This window comes from Sciurus vulgaris (genome assembly GCF_902686455.1).
Source record: "Sciurus vulgaris genome assembly, chromosome: 3".
Taxonomy (NCBI): domain Eukaryota; kingdom Metazoa; phylum Chordata; class Mammalia; order Rodentia; family Sciuridae; genus Sciurus; species Sciurus vulgaris.
The window spans coordinates 58174994-58187671 of record NC_136463.1 but is presented as its reverse complement, the minus strand read 5'-3'; the positions used below and the strand labels follow the sequence as shown (position 1 = coordinate 58187671).

The 12678-nt window shown below is 43.6% G+C and overlaps 1 protein-coding gene and 1 pseudogene across 3 annotated transcripts in view; one reads left to right on the top strand and one right to left on the bottom strand.

The window, feature by feature from the left end:
- Window positions 1-12272, top strand: part of DHX33 (DEAH-box helicase 33) — a 28342-nt gene extending 16070 nt beyond the window's left edge. Inside the window, exons 9-12 of one of the 2 annotated variants that reach the window (XM_079132435.1) lie at window positions 4549-4676; window positions 5070-5273; window positions 8754-8840; window positions 10722-12272. In XM_079132435.1, the coding sequence (XP_078988561.1) occupies window positions 4549-4676; window positions 5070-5273; window positions 8754-8840; window positions 10722-11030 (728 nt within the window). In that variant the 3' untranslated portion in view covers window positions 11031-12272. The remainder of the gene's footprint in view (window positions 1-4548; window positions 4677-5069; window positions 5274-8753; window positions 8841-10721) is intronic. The other variant, XM_079132436.1, reaches the window with a different exon arrangement.
- On the bottom strand, window positions 5872-6805 carry LOC306657716 (cytochrome b-c1 complex subunit Rieske, mitochondrial-like; annotated as a pseudogene). Its single transcript has one exon. The product of its transcript is annotated as a cytochrome b-c1 complex subunit Rieske, mitochondrial-like (transcript).
- Window positions 12273-12678: the final 406 nt, after the last annotated feature.

The following is a 12678-nucleotide window of genomic DNA, read 5'->3' as shown; positions in this document are numbered from 1 at the left end:
GATAGAATACATGCTAGTGTCTCTATCTTCTTGTATTTGCTAACATTAGCTTTGTGGCATAATATATGGTCTATTTTAGAGAAGGATCCATGTGCTGCTGAGAAGAAAGTGTATTCACTCTTGGTTGGATGGAATATTCTATAAATGTCCGTTAAGTCTAAATTATTGATTGTGTTGTTGAGATCTATGGTTTCTTTGCTCAATTTTTGTCTGGAAGATCTGTCCAGTGGTGAGAGCGGCGTGTTAAAATCACCTAGTATTATTGTGTTGTGGTCTATTTGGTTTCTGAAATTGAGAAGGATTTGTTTGACATACATGGATGAGCCACTGTTTGGGGCATAGATGTTTATGATTGTTATATCTTGCTGATTTATGCTTCCCTTAAGCAGTATGAAATGACCTTCTTTATCCCTTCTGACTAACTTTGGCTTGAAGTCCACATTATCGGAAATGAGGATGGATACTCCAGCTTTTTTGCTGAGTCCATGTGCATGGTATGTTTTTCCCCATCCTTTCACCTTTAATCTATGGGTATCTTTTTCTATGAGGTGAGTCTCTTGCAGGCAACATATTGTTGGATCTTTCTTTTTAATCCAGTCTGCCAGTCTATGTCTTTTGATTGATGAATTCAGGCCATTAACGTTCAGGGTTATTATAGAGAAATGATTTGGTTTCCCGGTCATTTGGTTCATTTTTAAAATTTTGTTTATTTATTTGTTTGACACAACTTGTTTCCTCCATTATTTGACAATTCCTTTAGGATATTTCCTCCCTTTGCTGATTTGCTTCTTTGTTTTTCATCTCTTCCTCATGGAATATTTTGTTGAGAATGTTCTGTAATGCTGGCTTTCTTTTTGTAAATTCTTTTAGCTTTTGTTTATCATGGAAGGATTTTATTTCATCGTCAAATTTGAAGGTAAGTTTTGCTGGGTATAAGATTCTTGGTTGGCATCCATTTTCTTTCAGGGCTTGAAAAATGTTGTTCCAGGACCTTCTAGCTTTTAGGGTCTGGATTGAAAAATCTGCTGATATGCGTATTGGTTTCCCCCTGAATGTAATTTGGTTCTTTTCTCTCACAGCCTTTAAAATTCTGTCTTTATTTTGTATGTTAGGTATTTTCATTATAATGTGCCTTGGTGTGGGTCTGTTGTAATTTTGTGTATTTGGAGTCCTGTAAGCCTCTTGAACTTGATTTTCCATTTCATTCTTCAGATTTGGGAAATTTTCTGATATTATTTCATTGAATAGGTTGTTCATTCCTTTGGCTTGTTTCTCTAGGCCTTCCTCAATCCCAATAATTCTTAAATTTGGCCTTTTCATGATATCCCATAGTTCTTGTAGATTCTGTTCATGATTTCTTACCATCTTCTCTGTTTGTTCAGCTTTGTTTTCAAGGTTAAATATTTTGTCTTCAATGTCTGAGGTTCTGTCTTCCAGGTGTTCTATCCTATTGGATATGCTTTCTATGGAGTTCTTAATTTGGTTTATTGTTTCCTTCATGTCAAGGATTTCTGTTTGGTTTTTTTTCAATATCTCTAACTCTTTATTGAAATGATCTTTTGCTTCCTGTATTTGCTCTTTTAACTGTCGATTGGTGCGATCAATCAATGCTTGCATTTGCTCTTTCATCTCATCATTCAATGCTTGCATTTGCTCTTTCATCTCCTCGTTTGCTTCTCTGATCATTTTAATTATGTACATTCTGAACTCCTTTTCTGTCATTTCTTCTGCCATGCTGTCATTGGGTTTTATTGATGTAACATCTAGATTTGTTTGCAGCATTTTCTTTCCTTGTTTTCTCATGTTGTTCAGATATCAGTGGACCGCTGAGATATTGCAGATTTCCTCTGTTGATTTACAATGACCCTGAAGATTTCTATATATATCCCCTCTTAGCCTTCAGTAGGCTGAAGTCTTGGAGGAGGTTGATAATGCGGTGCTCCACAAGGAAGCTGCCTCTCTAGGAGTAGTGGCCTTCAGGTGGGGTATATTCCCTGCTAGTGGGCAGAGGTGCCTCCACTTGTTGACCAATGGTCATCCAAAGGGGACCTAGGCTGTGGGCTGAGGCAAGGCCTGTTTGGGCCTGAGCCTCTGGTTTTACTGTCCTTGTGGGAAACCTTGCCCAGCAGGGAAGACTCACCCGGTGGGGAGGTCTCGCTGGTCAGTTTCCTCCTAGAGGTTCCCCTCAATTTACATCTACTGCCTGGGCTGGGCTGCCTTCCTCTGCAAAGTTTCCAGGGGCCCGGCCCTACCTCCTGGGCCTGGGAGCCTCACCCTTCGCAGATGAATCTCCTTAGGCTGCCCCTCCTCAGAGAATTTGCCCATAGGCCTGGAACCTTCGCTCCGCCCTAAGCCTGTCTCTGTGCGGCTCTTCCACCCAGAAGCCTCCTAGATCCTGGGACCCTGTTCTGCACCTAATCGCCTGGCTGCGTGGCCCCTCCTCTGAGCAGCCACCTGTGGCCCCGAACAATCGCTCTGAGTCCCAGAGACCCGCCACAGGCCTCTTCCTCCAGACAGCTGCCCAGTATGCCGGTGCGGTCACTAGGAGTCCAAGAAACTCACTTCGTGCCTCCTCCTCCCACCAACCACCCGTAGCCCGGGGCAATCAATCACTCCGAGTCGAAGTGACCCTGCCCGTTCCTCCTCCTTCTCCAGATAACCCCCCGGGTGTTCAGGAGCAGTCCCTCTGAGTGGCTCTGAATCCACGTGACCCGCTGCACGGGTCCTCTGGGCCACCGCCCGGAGCTCTGGTGTGGTCCTTCAAGACCAAGCGTCCCACCACGCTTCTCCTCCAGGCAGCCCCCCTGTGTTCAGGAGCTGTCACTTTAAGACCAAATAACTCACCACTCGCCTTCTCCTCTGAGCAGCCGCCTGGAGCGCTAATGCAGTCACTGCGAGTCCAAAGGACCCGCCGCGCTCCTTCTCCTCCTTCTCCTACTCCTCCGGGCAGGCCCCGGGGTTCAGAAGTGGTCAGGGTCCAAACAGCTCGCCACGCAGCCCCTTCTCTGGCAACCGCCTGTAGTTCCCGTATAGTCGCCCGAATCCAAGCGGCCGCTCCTCTTCCTCCTCGTCCTCAGGGCAGGCCCCGGGGTTCAGAAGCGTCGTTCTGATTCCAAACAGCTCGCCGCGCGGCTTCTCCTCTGGCAACCGCCTGCAGCTCTGGCGCAGTCTCTCTGAATCCAAGTGGCCACGCTCCTCTCCTCCTCCTCAGGGCAGGCCCTGGTGTCCTGAGTCCACACAGTTCTCCCCGCCTCTCCTCCCCCGGGCAGCCGCCGGAGCCCCAGTGGCTGTTCCGAGTCCCAGCGCTGTGCCGAGCGGCCTCCTCTATGGCGCTCCAGCGGGGGGGAGGGGCGTCTCGCCGGCAGTTCTACTTCACAAAGTTTCCTGCGTTCCGGGACCCCCGTCCCATCCGGGGTGCCCCCCCAGGGGGTGAGAGTCACCCGGCTACTTTGAGTTGGTCCCAAGCGTCTCAATATCTCCTCTCTTGAATCCTGAGTTCTGGAGCAACACGTAATGCAGCCACCCTCTAGGCCGCCATTTTGAAAAACCCCCTGATTTTGTTTTTTTTTTAAGTAAAAAAAATGCAGTTGTAGGAAGGAAGGAGAGGAAAAGTGAAAAATTTATGCTTATGCAAGATGGTTATTCACTCTAATCCTTACGTTCTTAGTTTTCCTTTCCTACAGCAGCTGCTATGGTCATTTTCTAGTTGTTTTCTACAGAAAATGTATGGCATGCGCAGGAACGCATAGTCTCTTTAAAAACACCTATATCCCTGCCAGGCAGGGTGGCACACACATATAATCCCATGTAGTTGGTTCAAAGCCAACCTGGGCAACTTAGTAAGACCCTGTCTCAAAAATAAAAGGACTAGCTGGGTATAGTGGCACAATGCCTGTAATCCCACCAGCTTAGGAGGCTGAGGCAGGGGAATCACAAGTTTAAAGCCAGCCTTAGCAACTTAGTGAGGCTCTAAGCAATTCAGGGAGACCCTGTCTTAACATAAAAAGATACAAAGAGCTGGGGATGCAGCTCACTGGTTAAGTGCCCCTGGGTTCAATCCCTAGTATCGTAAATAGATAGGCCAAGGATGTAGTTCATTGGCACTTGCCTAGTGTGTGAGGTCCTGAGTTCTAACCCCAGCACTATTAAAAAAAAAAAAAAAAAAAGCCACAGAAATAAAGACACACATAGCAACACATATCATGTACTATTCTCCACGTGGGTTTCTCTTTTCATTGCTAAGTTTCTACAGAGGAATGAAATATATAAGGTGTAAGGAATAAGAAAAGCCAGTATCTGTGTTGCTCTTACTGGTGCCATCAAACCCCCAGGGACCCTGCTTGGCTGCTCCTGTATCCTTCCCAATGCCTCAGAACAACTTTTATTTGTAATTCTTTGGCTTTTTAGTGGTGTCATTAACAGCTGTGAACAATGTGCTGCGGCATGGTCGGGTATGTTTTGCTCTTATTTGGTGTGAAATTATCAAAAGCTCCCAGAAGTACTGAATTCTTTTTGGAATTTTGGTCCTTTTTATGTCTCTTTCTTTAGATCACATTCAGGCAGCCATTGCCCAACTGGACCTCTTAGGTGCTCTTGAACATAAGGATGACCAGCTTACACTGACGCCAATTGGAAGAAAGATGGCAGCATTTCCTTTAGAGCCCAGATTTGCCAAAGTAAATGATACCTTCTCCTCAGTCCCTTTTCTGTACGTTACAGGTTAGCTATCCTAAAGTTAACAGCTGAGCTCCGTGCTTCTAGACTTATCTCACTCGTTCTCTTACATAGTTATCAACCCCTACTTTTTTATAATGCTGGTTTATGTTGTGTGTGGGATTCAAAGACATAAGGCATGAGCCCTGTCCACAGGGATTTGGAATCAGTCAGGGAAGGCAATCATCCCTTTTACAAAAATGTAAAATGACACGACTTTGACATATAAAGTCATGGTTTTAGAGACACCGGCCCTTTAATTCCTTTGAACAAAAGCTAGAAAGAGTATACAGAAATACTCGATTCAGAAGCTAGGAAAATACTTGGCTTATACATTTTTAAATTTTGATTTTCAGACCATCCTCCTGTCCCCCAAATTCCACTGTACAGAAGAAATTCTGACCATCGTTTCCCTACTGTCTGTGGATAGTGTTCTCTACAATCCTCCTGCCCGGCGGGATGAAGTGCAGGGTGTCCGGAAGAAGTTCATATCCAGTGAGGGGGATCACATTACCCTGCTCAATATCTATCGGACCTTCAAAAACATAGGTGGAAATAAGGTGAGCCTTGTTTTGTTCCTTTTCTCAAGTACTCCTTTTTTAGGCATGTGTTTTTTGTTTCTTTTTCAGTGCTGGGGATTGAACAGGACGGGGAGGGATGTGGGGACCCTACCACTGAGCTACACACCTGGCCTTTTATTTTTCATTTTGAGACAAGATCTCACTGAATTACCAAGCATGGCCTTGAACTGCCGATTCCCTTTCTCAGCTTCCCAAGTTACTGGGGTTATAGGCGTGCACCACTACACCCAACTCAGGCATGCACCTTCCCTTTTTGGCTGAATCATCTGAAGAGCCACACAAAGAATGCCAGATGTTATTTCAGAGATGTCTGAGCAGTGGGATATCACCTGGAAAGAAATTTAATTATGGACTTTGTTTTGCTTGTGTTTAATTTGTACTTGATGTGGACAAGTTAGTTAAGTGTTTGGTGTTTTAATTTTGTAGCTACTGTATTAGTTTGTTTTTTGTTACTATAACATAATACCTGAGACAGACTAATTTTTTTTTCTTTTTTTTTTCTTGTACACCAGTCTATAATTTTTAATTAGAATTAGCTATCAAAGACATTGCACCTTTCAAGTCTGACTGAGCTTAACAGTATTCAACAGTGGCTTTATTAAGTGAATGCTTGTTAAGTACTCAACATTGAATTCAATTTACTTCACATTCATGTTTGCAAGTACATTATTAACAATTCTTAAATATTTCAAATCAACCAACTTAGAAGTACAGGAGGCTTGCCCTCAATTCTTCTGAGGTGACATGAAAAATGAAAGCAGCCTGGGACTTAAGTTCAAGTTTCTAACCAACAATTACTATATCATCACTGGTGAACTCATACGAGGGAACTTCCAGGTTGAGAGGCGCAGGCCCCTTCCTGATCCTGCCTGATGCATCATAGTGTGACCCATGGCAAGGGCAGTAATAACCACCAAAATCTCCTGCATTTGCAATGGGTACACAACCAAGATGAGTACAAACACCTATCAGGATAACCCATTCAGGTTTCTTTACTCCATCCAAATCATGCTGTGGGTCCCTCAACTGGGACACTTCAACTGCAGCTTCCTGGTCGATCTCCTTCTTGGTTCTGTGGCGCACAAACAGGGGTTTGCCTCTCCATTTGAAAGCCATGTTCTTGCCTTCAGGAATATCGGATAACTTGATTTCAATTTTCGACATGGCCAATACGTCAGCAGAAGCACTCATGCTGGAGACAAACTGGGAGACAACATTCTTGGCAGCATATGCAACACCCACAGTAGCTGTTGCAGTTACCAAATAAGAGAAACCTTTTCTAGCCTCGCTGCTCTCTTTTGAAGACTTTGTGCTATCTAACACTTCGGTGCGACGATAGTCAGAGAAATCAGGCACTTTGACATCCGTGTGGGAATAACGAACAGAAGCAGGGACATTAAGGCCCATGCAGGCGACCAAAGGCCGGCCCACGGCCTGGCCACTCAGCGACTCCTGCACAGGAAGGGTCGCTTCACGTCCAGCACAGGCGGCTCCGGGGTGGCGGGCTGACAGACCAGACTAATTTATTTGTAAAGAAAAGAGGCTTATTTGGGCTCACAGTTGTGAAAGTACAAAATCTATGGGCCTCATCTTGTGATGGTCTAGCAGAACCCTGAGGAGGCACAGAGCATCACATAGAAGAGAGAGGGCAGAGAGAAGGGGTGGGAGAGAAAGGGATTCAATGATGAGGGGTTCACTCTAGTGGCTGTATCTAAACCTAGCCACTTTTCAGAGGCCCCACTTGAAAACATCATAATTGGATTAAGTTTCCACTTGTTGAACCTCACGATGGGGATTAAATTTCTTTTATTTATTTTCGTTTTGATACTAGAGGTTGAACCTACGGGAGCTTTACCACTGAGCTCTATTCCCACGCCTTTTACTTTTTATTTTTAAGACAGGATCTTGCTAAGTTGCTTAGGCTGTCCTCCAACTTGTGATGTTCCTGCCTAAGCCTCCTGAGTTGAATGAAGCTTTAGGGAACATTCATACCATATCCAGACCATAGCAACCCCAAAATGTTTTTTTATCTCACCTACCCTTAACTTTCTTCACAATAGTTTTTGCTGGTATGATATTTCAGTTCCTTATACCAAGATAGAAAATGACAATATGTTCTCTTGTACATTAATAAAATCAGTAATTGTGTTATAGTGTGTATACTTTTGCTTTAAAAAAATGTCACCCCTCAGCTCTAGTACACATGTACTTTTTATCATGTGTACCTTACTTTTATTTATTTTTGTACCAGGGATCAAACCTAGAGATCCTTAACCTCCAAGCCATATCCCCAGCCCTTTTTATTTTTTATTTTGAGATAGGGTTCTTACTAAGTTACTTAGGGCCTCACTAAGTTGATGAGGTTACTTGCGATCGTCTGCCCCAAATCTCCTGAGCCGCTGCAATTACTGGTGTGCAACCACCACACCCGGCTCCTTGATTTGTTTCTAAAGGAATAAAACATTATTGATCACTGTCCTATAGTTGGTGTGCATTTTTTATATGTGCAACTCATTTCATATCCATCCACTTTATATACTCTAAAAAAATATTTTTTTACACTATCCTTTGGCAGCTTCTTTCTTACAGCACTGCAATGACCATTCAGTTCAGGTGTCCCTGTACACATGAAGGAGAATTTCTCTGGGGTTGACACCTAAGAGTGTATCTCCTGGGCCTTGGGATAGCTGTAGTTCAGTTTTACCAGGCTGGAAGGTGGCTCTCTCAAATTGTCTACTGTCCCTCTTACAGTTTAAGAGTTTCCATTTCCACAATCCTTTCCAACTCTTAAGTTGAAATAAATTTTAGTCTGGTTGATGGATGCAAAATCATATCTCAGTTATTCTAAACTGCATTGCCACAATTCCCTAAGAGACTGAACTTCCCTTACATAAGTTTTTTGGGCATTTATACTCCTTCTTCTGTGAGTTCTATCAGTTCATATCCTCTGCCCCTTTTCTTCCTGCCTTTTTTTTTTTTAAATATATTCTGGAGGTACTAATACTTTATTGGTATGTGCATATATATCAGTCTATAAGCTTTTCTCATGGTGAATTGAAATAAGGACTATTTTAGTTTCTCTTTAAATTATTAATTTTTGTTTGATGGTGGTACTGGGGATTTATCCCAGGGACACTTTACCTCTGAACTATATCCCCAGCCCTTTTTATTTTTTATTTTGAGATAGGGTCTCACTGAGTTGTAAGGCTGGCCTTGAACTTGTGATTGTCCTTGCCTCGGCCTCCCAAGTTGCTGAGATTACAGGCATTTGCCACTGCACCTGGCAAGATAATTTTGTTACTTCTTTTTGGCATTGGAAATTTTCCGTCTGAATTCAGCTGTGTTCTCAAAGTTTTGTTTACACACACACACACACACACACACACACACACACACACACACACACATTTTTCAGTGTAGAAACAAGAGAATTGTGATATTTCTTTTTCTCCTATTCAGGACTGGTGCAAAGAGAATTTTGTGAACAGCAAGAATATGATGCTAGTAGCTGAAGTCAGAGCACAGCTGAGGGAAATCTGCCTAAAGGTATTATCTCTTCCTTATGTTCTTTGGGGAACTAAGCTCTCACTCTTTTCTAGGGTAATATTTTAAGTTGCCTGTTGCAAGTGATTATAAAAGGAATTCTCATTGTAAAACAATTTAAAACTAAGCAAGAAAGTAAAAAGTACCCATAATTCTACCTTTTACTATTTTGGTTTATTTCATAATAGTGCTATTTTTAAAATTATTTCAGTTTTTACACAGTTACAGTGTGTGTGTGTCATATGTATGTATACATAGTTTATGTTCAGTTTTATAAACTTTTTGTTTTCTGTCATGCTTGGGATGGAACCCAGGGCCTCATGTATGCTAGGCAAGTGTTCTACCATTAAGCTACACCTTGAGCTACATCTTGACAAATGAGATAAAGGAAAGAAATAAGCTGGCCAGCACATACCTGTAATCCCAGCTACTCAGGAGGCCAAGACAGGAGAATTGCAAGTTCAAGGCCAATTTAGTGAGACCCTATTGCAAAATAAAATTTAAAAAATAGGGCTGGAATATAGCTTAGTGGTAGACCACTTACTTAGCATGTATGAGGCCCTGGGTTTGATCCCAGGACAACAGGAGGGGGAAAAAAGCAAGGAATAGCTGATTGACAAAAACAAAAGTTCTTGAGCCATCAAAGGAAAAATGGGATTTTTCAAAGGATAAAGAGAGCCAGGTGCAGTGGCACACACCTATAATCCTAGCAGCTCGGAAGGCTGAGGCAGGAGGGTCATGAGTTCAAAGCCATCCTCAACAAAAACGAGGTGCTAAGCAACTCAGTGAGACCCTGTCTCTAAACAAAATGCAAAACAGGTCTGGGGATGTGGCTCAGTCATTGAGTGCCTCTGAATTCAATCCCTGGTACCCTCCCAAAAAAAGGATAAAGAGGACAAGAAGTAGTCATACCTGACAAGAGATTGGTACAAGCAACTGGAACAAGCAAGCCATCAGGAGTTGCTGGTCCTCTTGTTCTGGCTACTGTCTGCTTACTTCCTTTCCCCTTTTCACTTCTACCTCCACGTGTACACGGTGGCTTTACATGGCCTGTCCACACAGAGTCCTGTGAGCAGAAGTCTGACAGAGATTGATTAGATTTCCTATTTTAGACTTAAATGCCTGGAGGAGAGCAGTTTGCCAGCCTAGGTCAGGCAAGTGTCCACCACTGGTCTATAGGGCCACAACCAGTGGTGCAAGGTTCCATCATCCACTTAGCAAGGGCATAGAGCAAGGACATTGACTGAGGACTAACATCCTCACTGCCCAGATGAGGGCAGCCTTTCCACTAGGAGCAGCATATGCAGAGGCCATGGATCTAGAGAAGAAAAGGCAGTTGATTATGGAGAATGTCTGCAGAAGAGGGGTGGGGGAAAAACAGATGGGGTGGCCTGGCAGTGGCTCATCCTCAGCTTTATCATAGGAACTTTTCAGTTTTTTTGCCAAGAGCAATAGAGATCCCAAGGGTTTTGAGTGAATAAACAGTGACTGGAATTATTTCTTTGGCAGCAGTACATGAGATAACTTGGAGTGAGGAGTTCATGATGTAGTGAAAATGAAAATGAAAAGGAAAGTCTTTTCCTTTCAGGGAAATCCTGATGGACCTTCCTGTGGTGTGGTTACGTGTATGAATATTCTCTTCCCTGTCCAAACTCTCCCAGGCAGATGTTTCTGTTTTCAATTTTCTCTCCTTGGACCGTGCCTTCATCCCCTGCCTGTGCTGATGCCTAAGGCAGTTGAGCTAACCACCTTTGAATGTCAAAATCTACTTTGACACACTTGGCAGTGGGCTGCATTTTAGGTCCAGTTGTTCCTGTGCACTATGTAATGTTGAGTAGTATTTATGATTGGGGTCTTTCCATCTCTACATATCTCTTGAAACAGATGTCGATGCCAGTCATGTCATCACGAGGAGACATGGAGAGCATCCGCCGATGCCTGGCTCACAGCCTCTTTATGAGCACTGCTGAACTCCAGCCTGACGGTACCTATGCCACCACGGACACCCACCAGCCAGTGGCCATCCATCCCTCATCTGTCCTCTTCCACTGCAAGCCAGCCTGCGTCGTGTACACAGAGCTGCTCTACACTAACAAATGCTACATGCGAGACCTCTGTGTCGTGGATGCTGAGTGGCTGTATGAGGCTGCACCTGAGTACTTCAGGAGGAAGCTGAGAACCGCCAGAAACTGAGCTGCCCCAGGATATGGCACTGTGGCTTTTGCTTGGAGCTTGAACCACAGCTGCCTCCCAGCAGATTCCCAGGTTGGCACCTAGAGAAGCTGTGAGTTTCAGCACAGCCAAATGCGCCCAGTTTCTAGGAGTTTGAAATCATCTTTGCTGAAACTCCTCAGACTGAACTGTGTGGACATGTACATATCATTTCAACCTTGGATACTTCAGAATTATGCTTTTGGTCCTTGCTGGGTGACTTTGGGTAACATGTGAACCTGTTTCTCATCTGCCAGTTGGAGATAATAATCATACTAACTTATAGGATTAGTGTCATATGTTGAGAGAAAATGAATGGAAAATTACCTAGAGCTTTGCCTGATGCAAGAGACACATGTACAGTGAATTGTGAGCCATCATGCATAATGTAGCTGTTTTCTACCTGATGTGAATTAAGAACAAGACACCCTGAGTTCTTGAGACTGACAGGTCACAGAGCTTAGATTGTCCTTGATTCTACTTTTAATGTCTATCTGTATACAGCTTTAAAAAAGAAACATAAGAAATTGCCTTCTGTAGAAGTTTCAAGAGGGAGGTGCTGTTGTCTTTTATCCCCTGAGATGGCCATCCCTACTGAGCCTTATGTCTCAGGGTGCAGACCAGTCTTTGTCTATCTATCTCCAACCAAATCAGTGAAGGAGTCTCTTGGCCCTTGGTACATGTTCCCATCAGTAATTTCAGGAGACATGTAAGTTACCTCTGTGAAAGTTGATTTGTACCTTCTGAATCATGTCAAGTGTATACACAGGAAACCAATCTGTTAGTTTAATAGCCCCCCAACATACCCAGTAGTCATTTTTCTCTTTACCTAAGCACCTATGAATGTGTGCACATGAGGGGTAATTCCATGCTCCCTTTCAGCCATTTCTGTGTGGGCAGGGCCCCTGATCAGAGCTGCTAGGGGTAAGAAGGAGGGAAGAGGTGCATGGTCAGTGAGAACCCAGAGGGCATCTGCTTCTCCCATTCACCACATCTGGCTGTTACATTCTTGCATCTTGTTGATTTTGTGGGGTTTTGTTTTTTTACCTTCTTTAAAAAATAAAAAAGGGCTGGGGATGTGGCTCAGTGGTTAAGCACCTGGGTTCAATTTCTGTTGCTAGTACCACACCTGGTGGTATGGATTAGAGCTTCCTCTAGAAAACTTCAAGTTTTTCCCTTCAAAATGGAATTGAGGCTGGGCACAGTGACGCATGCCTCCCAAGCTGGTGTGCCTGACTCCATTTTCTCTTGGAAAGTTCTCAGAAACATTCACATCAGAGAGAAGAAAGACACATTTGACAAGCAATATTCTTTCTGAGCATAAATGTTAAATACTGGAATTAATACCAGTTTCTCTTGTTCCATTGCCTTTAGAGTTTACTTTTCATGCATACAAAGATAAACATATATATCCTGGAAAATGTTTCTCCCTCATGATATTTCTTTTCTCTTTTTTTGGTACCAGCGATTGAACCCAGGAGCACTAAACTATTAAACCACATCCTCAGCCCTTTTTTATATTTTATTTAGAGACAGGAGGTCGCTAAGTTACTTAGAGCCTCTCTAAGTTGCTGAGGCTGGCTTTGAACTCTGAGAGATCCTCCTACCTCAGCCTCCTGAGTCACTTGGA